The sequence below is a fragment of the Protopterus annectens genome, chromosome 8.part0 (genome assembly GCF_019279795.1).
Source record: "Protopterus annectens isolate FY-2018-M chromosome 8.part0, PAN1.0, whole genome shotgun sequence".
Classification (NCBI taxonomy): Eukaryota; Metazoa; Chordata; order Ceratodontiformes; family Protopteridae; genus Protopterus; species Protopterus annectens.
This window is the reverse complement of record NC_056741.1, coordinates 707,915,935-707,940,116: the sequence shown is the minus strand read 5'-3', so window position 1 is coordinate 707,940,116 and position 24,182 is coordinate 707,915,935. Positions and strand designations below refer to the sequence as shown.

Below are 24,182 nucleotides of genomic sequence, written 5' to 3'. Positions count from 1 at the left end.
GTGTGTGTGTACAGCAAAGCAAACTTTATATCCGTGATAAAGATCCAGTTATTGTTAACATTCAAGAGTTTTTGTCTGCTGATCAAAGTCATTATCTTTTATCATTCTCTGTTTGCTACTGTTGTTTTATATATATGAAGAAATAAATGCTGAATGCAAAACAGTTTCTTCTTTTGTACTGAAAATATGAAAGCATATTTATTTTTGCTTTTTACTTCCAAATGTACATTTGTGGGTGGGGTGGGGTTATGAAATCTGTTTACATTAAGATTCTTCATTGCATGATTTGGCCAGAGATTGCAAATGAGACAAAAAAGAAAAGCAACAGTAAAGTATATCATATTCCTTCGGTGACTACTACTGTGAACAAGTTTGAAAATACACTGTAATGTATACTGAAGAAGTATTTTCATTGTAAAGCATATTTTAAACAAAAGAGCAAGCATTTTGTAGAAGTGCAACTAAACCTGATTTCTAACCACATTAGTACATTTCCTAGGTTGATATGTTTATAGCTAATTACTGGGCTAGCTGCATTTGTGGGCCATTTTAAGCCTCTGCAATTTCCCCTTTTTTGCTTGAAATAACCCAACCCATTGGTTATAGACTGGCCTTACCCATTCCATGGTCGATAATTATATATTACCCCTAATGAGGATAACTGGGATCATGCCATAGATAATTTGAAGGGAGCTATACATGGTATAAAGCATTTACGAACTGCCTCTGTCCATTAGTTGTACAGGGGAATATCCTGGTGTAAAATTTTCCGCTTCAAAAAAGTAGATGCCAAGCAGGAGAGGTCCCAGCACAGAACCCATGGGGACTCCACTTGTGACTGGTCTGTTTGTGGAGGTAATTTCCCCTATTTTGATTATCTGCATCCTCTCTATTGCCAGTTGGCAATTCATCTGGTGGCATAGGCCCCCCCCACCCCCAGTTTATTTAGTTTTTCTACTATACCAGATTGTGGAATTGTGTAAAAGATTTGGCCAGGTATGCAGTGTGTACCATTTTGCCTTCATCCATTGCTTTGGTGATCTTTTAAAAAAAAATCCACTAGGTTGAGTAAGCATGATCTTCCCTTGATGAACCCAAACTGAGATGGGTTCAGTGTTTGGTGCTTCCCCTATGTTCTGATTGATTAAGTCCATGATAAATCTTTCCATGGCTTTTTAAATGAGGCTGTCAGATGTATGGGTCTGTAACTGCCTGGGTCTGTTATAGGTCCTCCCTTATGAAGGAGAATGACTGCAGCTGTTCTCTATTCACTTGGTACAAAATTTGTATGGACGTTGATACTGAACAGTGTTGTTAGGGGTGTGGATAAGTCATTCTTCATGCTATTTAAGATGCATCCAGGGATATTGTCAGGACCTATCAATGCAGTATTTTTAGTTTTTGATAGCACTTTTTGGATTTGGTCTTGTGTGATAGGCTGAGGTGAGCCATTTTCAGGAAAATCTTGAAGGACAGACAGTAGGAAGAGAGGGGTAAAGTTAGAATTCAGCCTTAGTGTAGGTAACATTGTTCAGAATCAGCTTAGTGCATTGCTGCATTGTGCTTTTAAGATTACAGCTATAAACAATGCCTTATGATTGTCTTTGGACTGGGTAGCTATTTTAGCCTCAAACTTGGCTTTGGTGGATTTTATTAATCTCCTGTGTTGCTTTTTATTTCAGTGTCATATTATTCTGGGAATTACTCTTCTTACTTTTGGTCAAATTTTTTTTTCCTTTTATTATAAAGCTTGTTGATATTATGGTTCCACCATATGGCTTTGTTTCTGGGGTTTTCCCTGCACTTCTTCCTGTGTAGCACAGCTGCATCTATACAGCTGTTTACATGCTGGTATAGTGTGGTGGTATACATTTCCATGTATACAATGGAGTTAACTGGGATTGGTGGGGATTTGAAGCTTGCCAATGTATCACTTAGGACTAGGTAGTTTGTCTTAAAGAAATTTCTAAAGGTTCTTGTGTAGAAGAGATCTCTGGTTTCAGTTTTATTTTGAATGAGACTGCTCTATAATCAGACCTAACGAATGATGAATATGTGCTAGGGATGGTGGAAGATGCTCCCATATTAGTAAGGACAAGATCCAAGGTGTTATTCACCCTAGTGGGTACTCTAATTGTTCCAGGGTGTTTGTATTGACAAAGTCCTGGAGTCTCTGTGCTTGTGCACTAGTGCTGGTGTATATTTCCCAGTCCATAACTGAATAGTTTACATCACCTAGGAAAATAGTATTGAGTTTAACACTGAGTGTTTCTAGTTCCTGTAGATAGGCATTGCTGCTTCCTTTTGTCATAGAGGGAGTTCCATAGCTAGCTAATATATGGGACAGGACCTTTCTGATGGTTATTTGGACATGAAGAAGCTCCAGTGCATCCTGCTGCTTTAACAGCCTTGATGTGAGTCTCTTCTGGATGAAGACTGAGACACCTCCACCTTTTTTCCCCTACTGCGCCGTAGCTGGTCTAACTGTGTGGAAGGTGTTCTAACACTGCATAACTGGAGTGCTCTCCGCTATTTTAAACCATATCTCAGTTAATAGATAGACATAAATATCTTCCAGGGTGAGAAGGGCTTGTAGGAAGTGAGGTTACTTGTTCAGACTCCTAGCACTGCTCATTAATACCTTCATATTTTCCTTTGATTGTTTCGTTATGTTGGTAGGTTTATCAGGTTGGCCTTGCCTAAAAAAGGTACTTTTGGGGTGGACAATGTCTTTGCCAATAACTGAAACCCTAGAGGGGACAGATGCAGACCATTCCTGGCAAAGCAGTATGGTTTGTTGATCGCATCCTCCTAGGCTGACAAATATTGGACCCCCCCCTGAATGACACCAAAAGCTAAGCCAATTATTCAAGTCAATTATTTTCTGATCATATTGCAATATCATCCTTCTCCAGTTCGATTCTCGGCTTGGGAGTGCCTTCTGTGTGGAGTCTGCATGTCCTCCCCGCGGTTGGGTAGCTTTCGAAAGACATGCATGCATAAATGGACGTGCCTTCGTTGAAGGTTGGGAGTGAGCTGGCACCTCGGCATTTCATAAAAATATACTGCCACTCATTAGTGGACCGGAGTTCCACTGTGGCGACCCCTTACCGGGAAAAAGCCAAAAGACAAACAACAACAACAACATTGCAATAACATCCTTGGAGAAGGTAGAATGCTGCTCAGTGCTAGGCTCATACCTACCTTGGGCACATGGTCTGAGAGCTCCATCCTGTCTCTTTTAATATAATCCAGGGAGGTACACCTCAAGTCATTGACACCTGCATGAACAATGACAGAGTCATACTGGTACTTGTTCAAGACATGAGTGCATGCATGATCTGATGGACACTGGCACCTGACAAGCCACTAAGCATTACTCCTTTCTTGCTCACCCTGGTGAGAGGTACATCTGCATGTCTTACAATGGAGGCACCTATAACAAGAATGTTTGGTTGGGTTGATGCCTGCCTTATGGGCTCTACAGCTGTGACTTTGGGACTCCTTGTGCTATGCGAGAAAGCTTTGTGCCAGTGTTGTGTTTTGGAGGTCTTTGAGGTTTAGGCAAGTTAATCTTTACAACCTCAGCATATTTTGGATTATGTGTATAGTGAAGGCGTTGGATAGGTATGATGTGTGGTGTATTGCTGATGATTTTGGTCAATATTCCTTTCTTTGCATTTTAAAATCCTTAGTTCCCTCAGAACAGGGTGTGCTTTTAATTAGTGTATGTGAGTGGGGGAAGGGAAGATCAGAGGCAAATGACTGAGATTACACAACACATAATTTATGCATTCAATATTTACAGCTTCAATTTGCAAAGCTCTATAAAGTAATAAAATATAAAGTAAACAATGCTTAAGGAATAGGATGATATAATTGTAAGTCAGCAGTACAAGCACACACTAAAGATAAGAGCTGAGGTAGCATTTAGATGTCAGAAGGTAGGTGAAAAGGAGCACAGCAAACAACAGACAATAATGCACATGTAGTGAAATTGCATAGCTGGTACTGGGGAATATTAATCCTCCTAGAAGACGAAAGTCCCTCTGCATATAGTATTGTGTGCCTTATCTCATCTGCAAGCAGTCTAGTGTTTTCCTGTACTGCACACTGTGTGTCAGGCATTACTTTTTGATTATGGACTTGCATCAGTTCTATGGTTGGGGAAGGACCGAGTATGATGCTATACATTATGTTTTCCTCACACCAATATTTTGTGTTCAGTAATGAACAATTAAAGATTACAGATAGCTACACGAGGTGATAATGGATTACAGATAGCTACATGAGGTGATAATGGATTACAGATAGCTACACGAGGTGATAATGGATTACAGATAGCTACACAAAGTGATAATGGATTACAGATAGCTACACGAGGTGATAATGGATTACAGATAGCTACATGAGGTGATAATGGATTACAAATAGCTACACAAGGTGATAATGGATTACAGATAGCTACACGAGGTGATAATGGATTACAGATAGCTACACAAGGTGATAATGGATTACAGATAGCTACATGAGGTGATAATGGATTACAGATAGCTACATGAGGTGATAATGGATTACAGATAGCTACACGAGGTGATAATGGATTACAGATAGCTACATGAGGTGATAATGGATTACAGATAGATACACAAGGTGATAATGTTTCAATAAAGACCAGCACTCCCGCAGACAAGGGTGCCTCTAGCAGTGCTACTAGTGTCACTAATAGTTAACAGACACCTTCCAAAGACCAGTGAAGAACATGCCTGGAATTTCTCAAACTTTGGCCATCATGATTGAATGGGTCCAGAAGCACCACCACATGCATTCCATCCAGGCCACCAAGTACACTACTGATGAGGGGGAATCTATGCCATTACTTAAATACTAGGTAACAGTAAGGTGATAAATGCACTCACATCACTATTCACAAATCTAGCTTGGATAACACCCAGATGTATGTAAAGTGGGATTGATGACAGTTATTTAATGTACCAATGGTCAACAACCATACAGGAAGGATATTTGATGTCTGCTCTAAATATCTCTCTCTGGAGCTTGGCTATTGCAGCCTGTCCTGGCAATCACGGCACATGTGAATGAGGCATAAAACAGAGACCTGAAATACAAACACATAACCTTTAGCATATCTTTTTTTTTTTTGCATATAATAAAATGGGTTTTCAAGGCCTGGATAGTTCTGGAGATGGTTTGTAGGACACCCCAGAAAAGACCTACAGGATACATGTAGCGTATTGTATTCTTCATAATATGATCCTGTACTCATCCAAGCAAACCAGCACAACAAGAAAATGAACTTTGGCATTAATATGTCTCATTGCTGCCACCATGACAATCTGACCATTTTTGGAGGCAAAATAGATATGGAACAAGTGAGCACAGTTTATCGGGCACCTTTCTGGCTAATAGTCTGTAGACAGTGGCAACATTTACTGCTACAGATGTGTGGGCAACAACACTATGCCAAATTGGGAGAAAAAAGGGTTCCTGTCAAATGATTGAACAAACTAATTGTTGAAAGTCATACAATCAAAACTATATGATCAAACAATCAGTCCATCAAATCGTTCTGACTGAGACTGTGTTACAGTAGAGATCAGGAAATTTGCCCTTTTCTCCCTGTAGTGTGATCTCAGAGTTGGTATAAATAATCAGCAGGGGGGTGTGGGGGGGGGCTTACCACATTTTTTTCTGTTGTATGTGGGTGTTGTTTTTGTTTGGATTTTTTTTTTGATGGGACTGATCATTTGATCATACGGTTTTGATCATATGACTTTCGACAATCTGTCTGTTTGATAGATTGTCATAGATCTGAAAAAAGAAGTATACATAAGTAAAGTGTGCCAAGGATCATATAAAACATTATTAGCATTCCGTGGAAAGCAAAAAAAGAAAAAACATGTTGATAGCTGGCAGCAACATATGATGAAGTAAAGTTAAAGTTCAGACAAGACCTTTTAACACATTCTACATGTCCAACCACCTCATTTATACTGCTGACAGTGGACCTAGCAGATACCATGATAGGATTAACCATGTGCTGCGCTGCTACAATCAGGTCAAAAATAGCTACTTTCTTATGGTGTTTGCACAGGACTGCAATGAATTTCAGATGCACCCTAGCAAGTTGCATGGAGCAGATGCTGCCATACCACACTGATGCTACTATCATTATGCAGCTACGGTGCCCTGTAATGTCAGCAACAAGGCAGGAAGCTGAGCAAAATAGTTTCATTCAGTTATGATCCTACTTTACTCATATTTACTAATTTTCCCCCCAGGCAATTTTTGCTTGAAGTATGCTACCTCAAGGGCATTTTTGCTCCAAACTGATTTACATGCTCTAATGCATAATATATTAATTTCCTCATTATCACTGTTCCTTGGAGAAATAAAAGAACACATTAGTTATCAATTACTTTGGAAAACAGTACTGTTTTTTCTTTTTAGCAGGGTTTCAGTCCAAAAATTAGTTTTTGACATAAAGCCCTCATCCTTCCATCCTATAGTGCTTGTACTTAATGCCACCGTTATTTTTAAATAGATCTCAGAAGAAGAAGAAATTATTAAATGATGTAGCATGTAACACCTCCTAGGGGAAGACTGAACGTATATAGGTTCTTACTAGGCTATCTGCCCTAGGGCATTTATAAGCCTAGCCAGAGTGTGTTTGGCTTTCGCCACCCATTTTAAATTAATTTTGCTATGCTCTTTTTCGAGGTTAGTATACTGTGCCTCTGTCTAACAGTGACACAGAAGTGATACCCGGGGTAAACCTACAATCTCCCATCCACTCATCAAGATTCCTCTTGAAGAGAGTCAATGAGGGATTCTGCCTAACCTGGACTGGGATTTTATTCCAGAGTGAAGGGAGCCTCTGGGTTATGAATCTGTCCCTCCAACATGTCCTATTTATTTCAGTGCTGAGATTCAAGTCTCTCGAGCGCGTAGCTCAATGGGATTTGGATTTTCTGAGGTGCAGCATGTCCATTAATTCTGGGTTGGACATTGCTTTATACGTCAGGCACAGATCGCCTCTGAGCAGGCAGTATGCCACTGAGTAGAGCTGGAGTTTCTTTAACCGGGTAGTATATGGCATCTGTTTGAGCCCTTTGATCTTCTTGGTGAGGTACTTTTGGGGTCTTTCCAGTTGCTGCAGTTGTCTGGTAAGGTACATCCCAAAAGGGGCATTGTACTCAATTATGGGCCTGATGAGGGATGAGTAAAGAGGCATGATGACCTCCCCTGATCTAGATGTGAATCCCTTCATGATTAGGTGGGCTATATAAAATGTTTTTCTAACCACTTTGGCCACGTGGTTGTCAAATGAGAGATTGCTATCAACTTGGGTCCCCAGGTCCTTAATTACTTCTTCTGTACTTAATGGATTACCACCTATGTGGTAATTTGTGGGCACTTTGTTTTTGCCAGAGGGGATGACTATACACTTTTTGGCGTTTAGCTTGAGGCCATGGCTCTGGCACCAGTTGACTGTTTCTATGAGGCCCTTTTGGAGGATGCTTGTGTCGGCTGGAGAGTCGATTATGGCGTCCAGTTTGCAGTCATCTGTGAACTTGGTCAGCCACAGTCCTTCCATGTTGGCCTGTACCTCTGAGAAATATATACCGAACAAGAGAGGCCCCAGGACTGAGCCTTGTGGTATGCCACTTGTAACTGGTTTGGAGTCTGACATGGCTCCAGCAATTCTAACCATGTGGATTCTGTCCTTGAGCCAGTTTGCAACCCATCTAGTGACATAGGGGTTTATATTTAAGCTGGTGAGCTTATCTATAATGCCCAAGTGGGGCATTGTATCGAAGGCTTTTGCAAGGTCCAGGTAGGCTGTGTGGACCACCTTCCCCTCATCAATGGCCTTGGTGAATGTTTCAAAGAAATCAACCAGGTTTAAGATGCAAGATCTGCCCTTAACAAAGCCGAACTTGGTAGGATCCAGTGTCTGTAGGTCCCCAATATCTTTATTTATGAGGTCCATGATGATCCTTTCCATAGCTTTGCAGACCAAGCTAGTCAGGCTTATGGGGCGATAGTTTCCAGGATCCGTTGAGGCACCACCTTTGTGGAGAGGGACCACTGTTGCTGTACGCCACTCTTTGGGTACATATCCTGTAGTAAGGCTGAGATTGAGCAGTAGTTTTATGATTGGGTTTAGCTCTTCTTGGAGTTCATGTAGGACACAGCCCGGGACACCTAGGACGCAGCCCGGGACATCATTGATGCTGTATTTTTTGCTTTGGAGAGGGCGGCTCTTACCTGAGCATCTGAGATGTCAGGGGGGCAGCACTTTGCTGGGATAGATATTTGCCCTTTTGGTGGGGAGGGGAGAAGTTTGCGCTGAACCTGTCAGCTAGGATGTTGGCAATGTCTGTGGGTTTGGTGTATTTTTTGTCATTTTGGACTAATTCTGAGCATATCTGGGAATTCCCACCTAGGTTCCTAACATAAATAAAGAAAGCCTTGTGATTATCCTTAGTGTCCTGTGCAATTTTTCTCTTGAAGCTGGCCTTAGACGATTTTATGAGTGCCCGTAGTTTTTGCTAATACTGATCAGAGATGCCTTCCCTTTTTGGGATTTTGCTCTATCATGTTGTAGCTTCCTCCTTCTATTGTATAGTTTGTTTATGGCTGGGGTCCACCAGACAGGACATCTGCCTTTGGAGGACTGGGTCTTGGTTTTATTTGGGATTGTATGATCCATGCATTCCTGAAGGTGTTCATAGAATGCGTTTATAAAGGATTCTGCAGTCTGGGCCGTATTTTCCACAGGCCCGGGGGCTTTGAATGATTCCACCTCAGTTTTGAGGAGTGTGAAATTTGCTTTAGAGAAGTTTTTCACTGTGGTTTTCAGGGCAGGGGGTGGAGTCGGGATGTGCATATCCAGTAAGATTAGTTTATGGTCTGATCTTACCAGTGAGGGATACACTTCTGGTCTGGAGCATAGAGTCCCCATGTTGGTGATGATCAGGTCCAGTATGTTTTCCCCTCTTGTGGAAGTGGTAGCAAGTTGTTCCATAGCATTTGAGTTTATAAATTCTAGGAACCTTTGGGCTAGGGTGTTGGAGCTAGAGTAATGCTCCCAGTCTATGTTTGGGTAGTTGAAGTCGCCCAATATAATGGTGTTTGGAGAGACCTTCATATTTTCCAGTGTTCTCAGGAAGGCTGAGTGGGGTTCCTGGGTTTGGGAGGGTGGTCTGTAGCAGGCTATAAACTGGAAGGCAGTTTTACCCACTGTTAGTTGCACATGGATAGTCTCTGATGCTTCGTGCTGTGCCACCAACCTGGAGGTGTGGGTATCTTTGACGAATATTGATACTCCCCTCCTTTTGTGGTTCGGTCCAAGTTTTGGGGCCAAAAAGTATGGTATGAGGTATAACCTGGTAGTGCTGGGGTGCTCTTGGGAGCCTTGAACCAGGTTTCTGTTACTGCACAGATATCGATGTTCTCCATGCTAAGGAGAGTTTCGAGTGCGTGCATCTTGAGGTTTAGACTTCTGGCATTGAGTAGCATTACTCTTAGTTTCTTATCCCTTGTGATACCTATGGAGGTGGGTTTGTCTTTTGAGCCTTGCCTAAAAAAGGCACTATGGGGGTAGCCAATATCCGAAAGCCCAGGGATGACAGGTGCAAGCCATCCCTAGTGAAGCATCGTGGCTTGTCGAGCATGTCATCCCAGGCTGACAGGCATTGTATCCCCTTTGAATGACACCAATACTTAAGTCAATTGTTGAAATTGATCATCTTGTCTTCATATTGTGGCATCATTCTTGGTGAGGGTAAGATGCTACTCAAGGTCAGGGTCATACCGGCCTGGGCTACATGCCCAGAGAGCTCCTCTATGTCTCTTTTCATGTAGTCCAGGGAGGTACGTCTCAGGTCATTCACACCAGCATGGACAATGACTGAGTCATATTTGTACTTGCCTTGGAGTGACCTGAGCGCTTGTGTTATGTGGTGGATCCTAGCGCCCGACAGACAGCTCACCGTGACCTTCTCCTTGTTCAGCCTGGTGAGCGGGACGTCAGTGTGTCTGACGATAAGAGTCACCTATTACAAGTGTATCAGGTGTGTTGTTTAGCCTTAAGGGCTGTGACTGTTCGGCACACTGGCTTTGTGAGCTATGTATTGCACGTGTTTTGTTTTGGGGTAGCGGTTGCTTGAGTGTCTGCTTTGGAGGTCTCTGCTGCTTAGGCAGATTTTTATTTAGAGCCTCCGAGTATGTTTTTATGTGTTTGGTTTGCTGTCGTGGTAGGTCTATGTGAGACTGGAATGGCAGTGAGTGTGGTTTCCTTCTCCTCCTGACTGGTTATGCCAGTACAGAGTTGAGAGAGCTTAGCCTCCAGTATGGCTATATGGTTGCATCTCTCACATGTGTTGGAATTTGTTGGGAGGAGGAGAGGGTTGTCTGTGTACATGAGACAGTTGTAACATTGCCGCAAGATTCCCAGATTCACCAGCTGGACCGGAGAGGAGATTGACAACTGACCTTTGGACATGCTAGAATAGTATTCGGAATTCCTTTATAATTGAAAAAAGGGCCAATGGGGAACAAGGTACTCAAGGGGAGTTTGTGAGGGTGTAGTGCTTTTAATTTTTTAGTGCTGACTTATATAATTGCTTTAGTGAGCAAGTGCCAGGTAACTTAAATGCAATGTGTTACAGGTAACTTAAATGCAAAAACGACAAACAGTAACTTTCTTTCAAGTCTATGCTACAGCAAACAAGGTGTACCAATTTCAGTAAGAAACAGTTCAAATATGCAGGCACTATAAGCCTTTAACCAGAAATTCCCAGCTCAGAAGGGCAGAGTCCAGTCTCTCCTCCCACAAGAGTGCGGACCACGAACCTTTTAATGTAAAATAACTGGCCTGAAGCCCAAGTGCTTAAACCAGAACTAATACACTTTTAGAATAACAGACACTGAGCCCTCAATCAGCAGTTCCCAACGTAGAAGGATGTAAGCTACCTGTCCTGCCACCACAGTGCAGGCCACAAACCTTCCTAATGTAAAAGAACTGGTCTGAAGCCCAAGTGCTTAATCCAAAAGACTTAGAATGATAGCTACACTTTAATTAAGTTACTACCAAGCAATAATAAATACAATTGAATACTCTAAAGAATGCCTGGATTAGTGCTCAAGTTATACAAACAAAGCTAGATTCAGCAGGCCTGGATCTAGTCTATGCTACAGCAAACAAGGTGTACCAATTTCAGTAAGAAGCAGTTTAAATATGCAGGCACTATAAGCCTTTAACCAGAAATTAAAAACACCAACCTCCTCCGAACACAAAGTTCACCAAACACAAACAGTCCACTGTTCTGTCCAATAAAGGGATTTCCTCCAAACTCCAACAAATATTCCACCACCGATAGTGTAAGGAATATATTATTTATTGTTAAAACAGTTTAAACACAGTAATTAGCAGCAAACAACACCAGCAATTCGTCTTCCAAATAAACCATTAGATTGAGCGCGCTTTCGTCCATAAGCTACTGGACTTCATCAGAATCTACACATTCCTTAAGGTTTAGCCCTTAAATATACATCTAAAAATATTTATTCAATTAACCATCAATTGATAATTGATTCAAGTTAACCTTTTATTTGGAAGACGAATTGCTGGTGTTGTTTGCTGCTAATTACTGTGTTTAAACTGTTTTAACAATAAATAATATATTCCTTACACTATCGGTGGTGGAATATTTGTTGGAGTTTGGAGAAAATCCCTTTATTGGACAGAACAGCGGACTGTTTGTGTTTGGTGAACTTTAACCAGAAATTCCCAACTCAGAAGGGCAGAGTCCAGCCTCTCCTCCCACAAGAGTTCATGCTTGACCTCCCGGTCTCCTTTAGGCTTATTCCCCCCTCCCGCTTATGATAAAGTTCATACAGAAAGCCTATCGGTTGGGGAGCAGAGTTATCCTCATAGCCCCATTCTGGCCTCACCAGATCTGGCTTCCTTATCTGCGGTCTCGCAGTGTGACTCCTCCATGGATACTGGATCCCATTCCAGACCTGATCTCACATCCTGCAGGATACCAAACCCTGAACCTGGTGAACCTCAAGCTTGCGGCTTGGTTGATCCAGTTCCACTGATGGCTAGGACTCCCGGTATCTCTTCTCCTGTGAAGGCCATACTGGTCGCTGCGCATAAGCCGGCTACCAGAAAAAATTACAATAGTAAATGGAAACGTTTCTCCATCTGGGCTAAAGACAAGGGCCTGGATCCATTTACAGTTCCTATTCCGACTATCCTGGACTTCCTGTCGCTGATTTTTTGGTGGGGAGCGAGTGCTTCTACGGTTATGGTGCGGTTAGCGGCCATCTCCCATTTTCATGTGGGAGATGGCTTAGGGTCCTTGGCATCTACAAAATTATGCAAAACTTTCTTGTGGGGCATCTTTCTTTTGAAGCCGCCTGTGAAAGCTGTGGTACCCCCATGGGATTTGACCTTAGTCTTACAAGCCCTGACAAGTCCACCCTTTGAGCCTGTGGCCTCTTTTCCATTAAAATTCTTGTCTTGGAAAATGGCCTTTTTGGTGGCTATTACTTCAGCCAAGGGGGTTTCAGAACTTCAAGCACTGTGTATGAAACCCCCTTACCTCATTTTTTACAAGGATAGAGTGTCCCTCAGGTCTAACCCGTCTTTCTTACCTAAGGTGGCTTCAGAGTGAAATATTAATCAATCAATAAATTTACCTGTGTTCTTCCCAAATTTTCAGAATAGAGAGGAATACAAATTGCATAAACTGGATGTACACAGACAACTGCGTTTTTACTTGCACTGGACTAAGGATTTTCGCAAGTCGGACCAGTTGTTTGTGTCCTTTGCAAAATCAGCCATGGGTAGAGCCATTTCCAAAGTGACCATAGCAAATTGAATTTGTCAGTGCATAATTCACGGGTATATATCTTCAGGCAAACCAGCTCCTATTGGAATTCATGCTCATTCTACAAGGTCTATGGCCACCTCAGCAGCCTTTTGGTCCAGGGTTCACTTGGACGACATATGTTCAGCAGCTACCTGGTCCTCTTCTCATACGTTCATTTCTCATTATAAACTAGATATGATTTCGAGAGGTAGGGCTTCCTTTGGCTCCACGGTGCTTCAGAATATCCTTCCGTAAAGGCCACCCAGGTTTGTTCCTAGGTAGCTGGGGACTCTGTCCCACAGGTTGCAGAGCAAATGAAGTAACTACTTCAGATAAAGAAGTTATGTACTCACCATAATGTTCCATCTGAGTAGGTACTTCATTTGTCTGCAACTGACCCCCCCCCGCCATCCCCCGAACCTTTGTCGGGCTCTCTGGTCACCTGAAATTCTTTTGTCAGGAAGTTAAATCTGGTGTATTTTTCTGTCGAGGTTATGAGTTGTGTGATGGGACAAAAATCGATCTGAGGTAATACAGCATGTAGCAGGGGATTATGGGTAGGGGAGGAGCTAGGAGCTCGGATCTTGTAGCTTGGAAAGCTGCCGGCTCAGATCCGATACCCACAGGTTGCAGACAAATGAAGTACCTACTCAGATGGAACGTTATGGTGAGTACATAACTTCTTTTTCACATGCAGTGCAAGCTGGCACACTTGAGTATGTAGCAATATTAGTCCACACACAGTTTGAAAAAATTTAATTAAATTAAAAAGGACTAAAAGCAAGTGCATTTAGAGATTTTCCCATCACTGCTGCTCTGCTTCGTAAGATTATGTTCCAAGCTGATAAATGCTTGCATGTAGATTTACTTCTTCCACTTATCAAAGTAAGGTACTAGCCTTGTATGAAGCATCTGCTTCTTATCCTGTATGTCAGAGTAGTTAAGTGTCTGCTGAAAAAGTGTGTGGTGTACACACACCACATACAAGCACACACACACATATATGATATATATATGTGTGTGTGTGTGTGTGTATATATATATATATATATATATATATATATATATATATATATATATATATATATATATATATATATATATATATATATACATATACACACGCACACACACATATATATATATATATATATATGTATAAGGTTGCAATATACTATGTTGAATACATAATTTGTAAAAATCCCTATTTGATGACCGTGGCAGATTTCAAATGCAGGGTCATTATTTCTGTGGTGTGTGAGCTGTGCTTTTGTGAAGATAAGTGTTTTTTTTTTGTTACATTGAAGCTTTTGGATATGCAGAATGCTTTAGCATTGAGTGTGGGGATGTGTGTGCAACTGTTTGTGGATTAGGGCTAGGATAAGGGCTAGGCATGGGATATTAGTGATGTGTGCGAGTGTTTGCGGGTTATGGTTACAGTAACAGCAAGGTAAGGACATAATTTTAGTATGTGTGTGTCTTGTGTAGTGGTACTGTTACAGAAAAGTTTTTTCTAATGTAAGGTGTAGGGTTAGAGTTAGGGGCAGGGTTATGGTTAGCAGGCATTACTAAGATGGCAAAGCAGGAACAAGCCCCATCCTTACTAATGTGTGTTATGTCCCCTAACCATATCTTTGCTCCAAATTCCAAACCTACACTTTACCGTCCAAAGAAAACCTCCCCTAATAGTACCAATCTTCAGACATATTTTGGTCTAATGGTATTGCCAGTTTTTTTTTGTTATACTGATCACAAAATTGGGCTATTTGCCTTTTTCATGATCAGTTTTATTTGGGAAGAGGTTTGGGGATTGTGATTTTTGGTTAGTTTAGGTTTTGGCAAACTTTTTTATGTTTTTGACATTCAGAATACTTGTGCTTTGGAATTTTGAGTACACACACATTCAAAATGCTGATCATCAAAATAATGATAATTTTAGACTGAAACTAAAATAACTGAAAACAGCAAAAATTAAAAATCACCCTACACCCTCTACAAATTATGTTTCATTTCTTCTCTTTAAGAAATCCTTTCAGTCCTGCTATAGCTGTTCCACACAAAGTAAATATTTTATGTTTAATTATCCTTAATTATTTGCCTTCATGAGTACCCATACTCATCCTCCATATGTTCTGTAACAATCAATAATCTCAACTGTTTTTCAAATATTATAGTTGCATTGTTATATGTGCCCGCGGTGGTGCAGCGACAGCGTTGTTGCCTCACAGTAAGAGGTGCTCCTGTTCGATTCTCAGCTAATGTTCGGGGAGTGCCTTCTGTGTGGAGTCTGCATGTCCTCCCCGCAGGTCGAGTGGCTTTCCCAAAGACATGCGTAAATGGGTGTGCCTTTGTTGAAGGTTGGGCGTCGAGCTGGCAACTCGGCACTGTGAAAATCTACTGCCAATCATTAGCGGACCGGAGTTCTGCTGTGGCGACCCCTAACCGGGAAAAGTCAAACAACAACATAGTTGCATTGTTATATTCATTTACTATACTACTTTTACTGCATAATTAGATTGTTTGGCAAAATTTAAGAAACATTGAGATTAAAATAAGCATATTGAGCAAAAACATTAAGGTGCATGCAAAATATCTGAAATAACATCTAAGCCACACAGTAAAATGGTTGCACAAACAAATCATTCAGTAACAACTTTACATGGATTATTTGGCTAGAGTTAAGAAACACAGTGCTTAAAATAAGCCCGATGTCCATAAACAATAAGGTGTCTGCAAAGTAGCCCAAAAAATCATCCAAGCCAAATGGTAAAAGGGTCACACACACAAACCATTTCATAAAATCTGCAAGAAAAACCCCACCAAGCTAGAGTGTTCACTTTGTAATACCTTCAATGTCTATAGTGGAAGCCAGTGGGATATAAGCAAATGATCCCTGATGTTTCAGCTGCATGTCTTTTGAATATGCATTGCTTTTTTCTTTTTAATTTTTAAGACTGGTCTGTTTGTGTAACCTAGAGTTGTAGTCGCATAATCAGACTGTCAGAAATCTGAAAAAGAATATTTTATAATAATACAGGTGTAACTTCCCTCATTACTGTCACAATGCAGTGGAGATAAGGGTGGGTTTCAACACAACTCATCTGTCTTCCTTTGGTTACTGCATTGTACATTTGAAAACAGAATATGAATCTTTGAAACATGATGCTTGCAAATGGGAGATTTGAATACTTATGCTAAGAAAAACATGTGTTTCCTAAACTTTCAGGACCACTTCATATCTGCAATTCTTGTAAAATAGTACTGCTTTTAGTGCATGTGCTGAGCTGTTTATAAATTAAGAAAAATGCTAAATATGTTCAGCAAATGCAAAGAAAGTGATGTTGTCTTCATGAGTGTCATTCAGGGATGCTCTGTTGGTAGTGCAGTGCAAGTCCTTAAACTTCAAGAAAATAAATGTGATTCACAATAAATAATACTGAACTACAGAAGTCACTGTTACACATGTGTTTTTTTTTTTTTTTGCAGAGTCAAGTCTCTGGACACACATAGAGCCCCCACACCTCTCTACTACTACCAGGATTGCTGTGTATCAGAGAAAAATGAATTCCCTCAGTACAGCAATTTTGGACTTGGTGCATATTTTCCCATAACTGAACTTAAACTTCCACAGTTTGAAGGACTGTACTAAGTATCCCTAGATTGCAACAGTAATCTGTCACGTGTTATCATAAAGCTTATTGTGAGAACTACTTGAAAACCTTTACATTTCTACCAAAAAAGGTGGAGAGATGTAGAATCAGACAGATACAGTATATAACTGGATACACAAATTAGTGCTGAACATATTACTAGTTTTCTTAACATTTCAGTGGTGACTGGGACTTAAGGCTTCTCTACATCTCAACAAGTTTACATTGGATGAGGCACCATCTGGTTCAGTTCAGCTCCTTAATTGCCATTGCATTTTCCACAAAAAATGTTGACGGTGGGGTTTCTAAGTGTGTGTTGGAAGGGATTATTTTATTTAGGGAAGCTTCTCCCTCCTTTATATTTATGTGACAGTAGAGTTGGTACATATTAAGTTCAGAGGATGGGAGCTTGCCCCCTGCAAAAACACTTTGTTTGTTTTTCAACCCTAACAGATTACAAACAGTTGTTTTCTTCTGACTGTTAACCTTGTCCAGACATAACTCAACCAATCACAAGTGAAGCAGGACCAGTAAGTGAATTTAGTTTGCAGAAAGTCTAATTTTAAGGACATCTTTATTGTTACCAATGTGCTTTATTCCTGCAAAGCATGTTATTAATTGTTAAAATTTCAGCTGTTTAATATTCCTTATGGTTACTGCCACAGTCACATGCAGGATGTAAAAGAAAGGTGTCACTATGTATTTATTATTGTAAATAACAAAACAACACTGTATCTGAAATTTTTCTCACAGAGCATGGTAACAAGACTAGATTTTTAGAAGCTTTGTAACCTCAACAGTCAAATAATAGTGAAAAGTTTTTTTTTCTTTTTAAAGACTAAAAATGTTCCACGGATTGATATTACTTTAAGTTCCAGAGACATAATTAATGACTTCCATCTGGCAGTCAGAAGCAAAGCTTTTCCACCAGATGAACACAGCCTGAACAATGAGGTAAGAGCAGACCAAGCTGAGTCATAAAACCGTTTTCTGTGCACTTAACATGCGCTGCTTACGAAGGATATGACCTTTGAAAAGATAGCACTGATATCTATACCTGAGCAGATGGAATAAAAAGTCCCTCCCCATAGCACTGGTTGTAAGCTGCATCCTTTCCATATCCAATGAACAGTTTGGACTGTGCATTTCCTAAACTATACATCAAATTGCTTGCAGCAAATTGTATTCCAAATATAGATGTCACCGCACTGCAAACACTCTACTGAAAACATTGTGTTGCTACAAATGAGGATGAAACAATACCCCCGCTTATTAAGCAAATAAACAGTGCCAGCCTGTTAAAATTAATTGTTTGGAAAACTGTATTAATCATGCTTTGCGGATAAAATGGTAAGATAAAATAAGGGACGAGAAGGAAAAATAAGGCAACAGTTTGCTTTGATTAGACAGTCCTAGTTAATGTGTACCCCCCAACACATGCAGATACATACAATAACCATTTTTGACTGAAGCACAAGGAATGAGAACAGTAAAGAAACAGGAAGTGGTAATGCAGATCAGACAAACTCATCATCACACACAAAGTAATCTCCTTGAGATTAAAAAATCAAAAACAAATGACTATTACTTTTGACTCACTATGCTATAGTTCACAGTACCATGACAGATATCTGCAGTACTACACAAGTAATGTATTCATTATACTTTTTGGTAACATAATAATAAGTCAACTGACTCAAGCCGGCATATTTCACGGTATGCTTTCATTGCACTACTCTGAAAAAAAAACAGATAATCCTTGTAGCAGAAATAGTATATTTATTTATTTACTTCTTTTAGTGCAAAACATCAATATAAATATAACTTCTACATTGAAAATAAACATAATTATTTCTCATAAAGTGCAGATATGTTTATGTACTTTTTGGTTGATGGCTTTTACCAGATAGCACCATTACACAGAACTGTATCACATTCAAGAATGGCTTAGTCTGTGATAAACCCTCCCTTAATTAAGTTATATGGGTGCCATGGATGCAACACCTTAGTTTAAATGGGCACCCATTCATTACCATTCCTAAAGGGCATCCATCATTGTCCTCAAAGGTCCAATGAAGATTGGCAGTGACTCCTGTAAGCCGTTAAACGTCACAAAACAAACATTTCAAAACCAAAGAATTGTAAAACTTTAAGTTTCTATAAAATTTAAAATATACGTAAAACTGGTTAACAATAAGGGTGCAGACTTTCCTTTCACAATACTCAAATGTGAGCAGTGTAGTGTAAACACGTTTGATCTTCTCGGTAGAGCTAACAGAACACCTTTCCATTCACCTGAAGTAATACACCTTCTAGCAGTTCTCCAGCTGTGAAGCGGTCAAAGGTGCTTTAAGCATAGCTTTCATTATATACACTCAACACTTGCTAACATTAAATATGACAAAAACAACATTCTTCATTTTAGAAGCAATGCTAATCCCTAGGATAACTTAATTTCATATCAAATCATACTTCCATTAAATTCATCTACTGAAATCCGTGCTACCCTTCAATAATGCAAATCCACCAACAATAACATTTCACTTTATATCTCGAGAACAATTGTTCGGGTGTTTTGTTAAAACACGACTTTTGTCTAACTTTAAATCCAATAGTATTAAAATTCAAAGAGCAACAAACGTGTAAAAATAGCAAAAAAAATACAAAAATATAATACGAAATTCTATGTTATACAAGAATATAAAGCAAAAGGTAAACAAAAGTCAGTTTATTAGTTCAGCCTTTCATTTATTGGCCTTTTGCTGTCCTACTTCTTCTCTGTACTGTGGAACTGGATCGGAGCCATTCGATGCCGGCCAAGTGTTTTTTGATGAGTCCTTGCAATCTGCTCCTCTTTGTACTTTTGCTGCATTTTGAGTTTTCTGACTCTTCCTGTCTTTGTTGCAAAGGTAACTGGAAATCCAGCTTGTCAGTTAGTAGGCTGCCTAAGTCACAAGAAATAGAGTGGCGACCAGTTTTCCTGCATTGACTACCCTTTTCAGAACTGGTGGGGACAGGATTGAGTCGCTTGGTGCACTCCCGCAAGGGAGCTGAATGGCATCGTACTAGAAAACCTGCCTTCACATCAAATTCTCTTTGCTTTATAAGCAAAGCCTTTCTTCTGACCTCATCATCAAAAAACAACGACTCTTTCCTCTTAATGGAAGGACTTTCGCCTAACGTTAGAAAGCCATAAGGCGTCGTGACTTTAATCAAGTGGGGCAGAGACATGGCAGCCCTGGTAACTGGATCTGACAGGTCACTCAGTTCTGCAGTCGGTGGAAAGTCGTTGTAGACGTCTTCCTCCAGACATCCCGAATAAACAGCAGCCATGGTTGCAGGGTCCAAGCTGCTTCGCCTGGAACATAATGATACGGGCACCCGCTGAGACTTCCTGTTATTTTGTTGGTTAGGGACTGCCAAAGAGGGAATTATAAACTGAGGGATACGATCTGGTGTCACTACCATGTCTAAAATGTCCCTGGTTTTCCTCTCCAGTCCAGTCAAAGGACACCGCCGAAGTTTGTCTTTGCAGAACTGAGCGGCTGGCATCATCAATGGAAATAAATTCAGTGCAATTAAAGTGAAGGATGCTTGCGTTTTGCCGGTTTCACTATTTGTTATATCATCTGGTGTGCGTATTTGGAACTGCAATCGCCAATGCACTCTGTGCTAAGTTAGCTCAAGGCAGTAGAAGCTTCTTTGCATTCGGTTGAACAAGTTGCACCAACTGCAAAAACACCACTAGATATTCACCTTGTCCGGTGTTCTGTTTTAAGCTCTCGTGTCTTGGCTCCTCCCTAACTTGCAGCCCCGCCCCGTCCGTCCTCGCGTTGAAGAACCTGGTGTCAAACTGAACAAATAAGGCATCCAGAAAGTTGTCCCTGGAAAACAGCAGATGCTTAACCAGCTGAGCTAGGCATCTGACACCTCATTTGGCGTTTAGTAAGGATTCAGCTGGCTGCTGCTAATCTAAGTTTAGTGTCTACTGAAACTAAATAAGGTAGAGAAGGTGTCCTCCCTGCATTTAGTGCTTGTTACGTGCATAGAACATGTATACAAAATGCTGTTCAACCCACTTCCGTAACTCTTGTCTCGCCGTCTCCAAAATGTGGAATATTACCTTTCGTAATATGAAAACGTTGGCAAAATCTGGGACACATACTATCAGCTAACTAATAACTTCAGCTAGGGAGCTTACAGTATGGTAAAATGTGTTACTTTGCATTAATAAGAGGTTCATTTCCTGAATTAATATGATTCGGTTTTATTTTTAATATGGATAACAGTTAAAAACTCATCACAATGAATGTATGACAGGGCCTTTAATTGTGGAACCGCGAGAAACACGGACGTTTTAAGACTCAAAATGAGGAACGTTCCTCCTATTGAGGTGCATTGGAGGTATGTTTACTGATGCCAAACTGTTGCAAAGAACGGAAAAAGAGAGGGAAGGTTCTACTAGGGGGATATTGTACCCCTTCAGTGTTTTCAGTCGTCTGTATGACACACCATACCTTTCAACTGAACTGCCCCCTAATTGTGCTGGATATCCCTAATCCTGACTCATATTTTTGCCCTGTCCCCAGTAACATTTTTTTTTATTTTCTGGGAAATCTCTGTGAATAATGCCAGACGTTTGAACTTCAGTCCAGTTATTTATTATTCAGAAATTTCACCTTGATACAAAATCTGATGTTCATATTATTTTAAGCGAATTAAAATAATACTTAAAAATTGTCGCTGAGTTTGGGTTTTGGCCCCCATTATTTTTGTTTTGTCTAGAATTACCGAACAAATAATTTGAGACTGCTTTAAATAATTCGTACGGTATACTGCTTCTCTTAATGGAAAATGCCTGAAAGTCCCGGCTTTCACTCCTCTAATGGAGCACAGGCAGGCATCAAGGTTTCATTTTACACAATCGTTTAAACACTTGGCAGTTGTTAGGTAATTTTGATGAGAGAACGGAACATTTGGCGATGTATAGCACCAGCGTTTATTTCTCAAAAGGTTTTTTAATCTGTAGCCGAGGAACTGAGAAATGGCCAGTTGGATCAGTTGTGGTCTACCCTAGTTAACAAAGAAAAATAAATACATTTTAGGGACTTCCATAACTTTTGGCTTGAAAGTTTTGCTCGTCCATTCTAAACTGGAATTTTGTTTATAAATTGATGATGGATTACACGCAGTAAATATTAATAATCATCAGTAAATAATTGTAATCAAAGTTAAAACTTTCTTTTACTTCAGAAAACATACATACCGTCTTTTTCTATGAACATTTTAAGATAATAATACAGTATCTAAAACTGCTTTAATGGGAGGGGGTATGTTGCTTTGTCCCCATTTTAGATGGAAAAGATCGTGAACTAAGAGGGTTACCACCTGTTCCTGCGAGGGACAGCTCATTTTTTTGGCAATTGTGCCCTGCGAAAAAAAACTAAAAAAATTGCAAATGTCCTCAGATTTTAGGGCAAACAATATTTCCTAAGTTTTCCTTAACAGTTGTATAAAGCAGTTATTTTGTATCTGAAACACATAAATGTTATATGAAATAGCATAAATCAAATGCTACAATAACAAGCTTTTATTTGGGCAAAAGGGTGAAGTTACTTTGCACTGGCTGTGGGTATATTGTCCTGCAAAATCTCAAGTTTCTACAAAAAATGTCCAACTTTGGGTATATGAAAAGGTGACAACCCTAAGAACTAACAGTAACAACCTATTTTTTTATTCTGTTTAATACTTTTGCACTGTACTTCTGGAAAACTATACAACGGCGCAACAGTTGGTGTTGACGCCTCATCGCTTTATTCTCATCTTTGACGCCATCTCTGCGGATTCTCGTCTGGGAGCAGCTGGCACACCGCAAGTATGCCAAGGCACGTTTTTGGACTAATTTATTTTATGTGATGAGATGTGTTATAATTTAAACTATAACGTCCCATTATTTACCATTATTTCAGTTTTCAAATTCTATAGTTAAACAGACGCATTACCCGATGAATAGACATTCTTTAAGGGTGTTTTTTTCTAGATTTTTAGGTATTTAGAAAATGAATTGTGCAGAATGTGGACAACTATTCTTGGTGGTGGTGGGGCAACTACTTTCTGGAGGTTGGTGCGCACTTACGATGATACTGTTTGTGCCCGATTACCTCCTTGTGTTGGCATAACTGGGAACTTTGGTTTGACACTGTGAATGAAGATCCTGCGAACTGCTATTTGTTGTCGTGGGTGGCGGCTGCCTTCCACTTTAGGACTGGAAGAGCCCGAATTGCAATCATTGGAGAGCTAGTCTGTGCTTGCGCGCGTGTCCCAACCCCCACTACCGACTGGCGTCCTGTCCGGCAGACTGGCAGTACTTTCCTGCTTCCTGTATGCTGAATCCTTTACGAGGATAGACTCTTTCTGCCCCGCGATTCTAAATTAGTAATCGGAGAATGAATAGATGTATTTCTGGATCCTCCTAGTTCTTCAGAAGAGCTAACAATGGGAACATTTGGTAGTACTAACACGTATTTTTGCACACTACTCAACAATACATCAACACACACTGCTGTTTTTTTTTTTGTCAGACTTATACGTATAGTTGTAATACACTATCATTTATTTTTCTCGCTTTCTACACACTACAGTGCTTTGATGATTTTTTTTATTATGATGTTATTCAACATGTAGAGAACTGACGGATATTTTTTCTGGGTAAAATTTAATGGTGATTTATCAGGACTGGTTGTAACCTCTTCATACCTGTCAACTTCTTACAGCAAGAAATATGGACAAAACCTAAAATAATGGCAGCAGGAAGAGGCTCAGAAATAGGGACAGATTTTAAATATTGCTCATATAAACTTAGAAAGTTACTAGAATAAAAGGATTTGGATTAGCATGCATTTTTCTGAGGGAAATAAAGTCTGAAACTCAACTGTATATCATTATTTAGTGACTTCATTCTTCAGTGATTTGCTAGAAAAATACAGATTTTATGAGGAAAAGGACATTCGGTAAAAATCTGGATGGATGAGAGGTATGAACCTCTTTTTAAGTTTATGGCTGGTATTCATAATCATTTGCACAAATGCGATATGGGTATCCCTGATGTTTACAAATGAGCATAACAAAGGTGAGATTCATAGAGGCTATTTATGCTAATGCAAAATGCCTTAAGCATACTGAGATGCAAAGGAGAAATTTTGTAAAATGACATATGCTAATGAGGTGTTCTTGGAATTCATTGTCCACTATCCATGTCACGTGGTACGCACATCCCTTGTTAAATGCGATGCTTCGCCATTCATATCTGAGTTGCAGTCAATGAACTTGCCCACAGCCAACCCTTCAGTAGTCTGTCCAAGTATGTCTTCTTCTTCTTTCGGCTTTTCCTGGTTAGGGGTCGCCACAGCGGATCATCTTGTCCACTCATGATTGGCAGTGGAGTTTTACAGTGTCGAGTTGCCAGCCCAGCGCCCAACCTTCCACAGAAGGCACACACACGCACACACTCACACCTAGGGCCAATTTAGAGTGTCCAATCCACCTGCAGCATGTCTTTGGGATGTGGGAGGAAACCGGAGCACCCGGAGGAAACCCACGCAACCACAGGGAGGACATGCAGACT

General features: G+C 40.3%; 2 protein-coding genes across 3 annotated transcripts in view; both read right to left on the bottom strand.

The window, feature by feature from the left end:
• Window positions 1-24,182, bottom strand: part of GON4L (gon-4 like) — a 3,426,849-nt gene that overhangs the window by 3,329,722 nt on the left and 72,945 nt on the right. The gene's annotated exons all lie outside the window — the stretch shown is intronic.
• On the bottom strand, window positions 18,318-20,345 carry LOC122808991. The gene has a single exon (XM_044080160.1). The coding sequence runs from the start codon at window positions 20,111-20,113 to the stop codon at window positions 19,307-19,309; it is 807 nt and encodes a 268-aa protein (XP_043936095.1). The 5' UTR covers window positions 20,114-20,345; the 3' UTR covers window positions 18,318-19,306.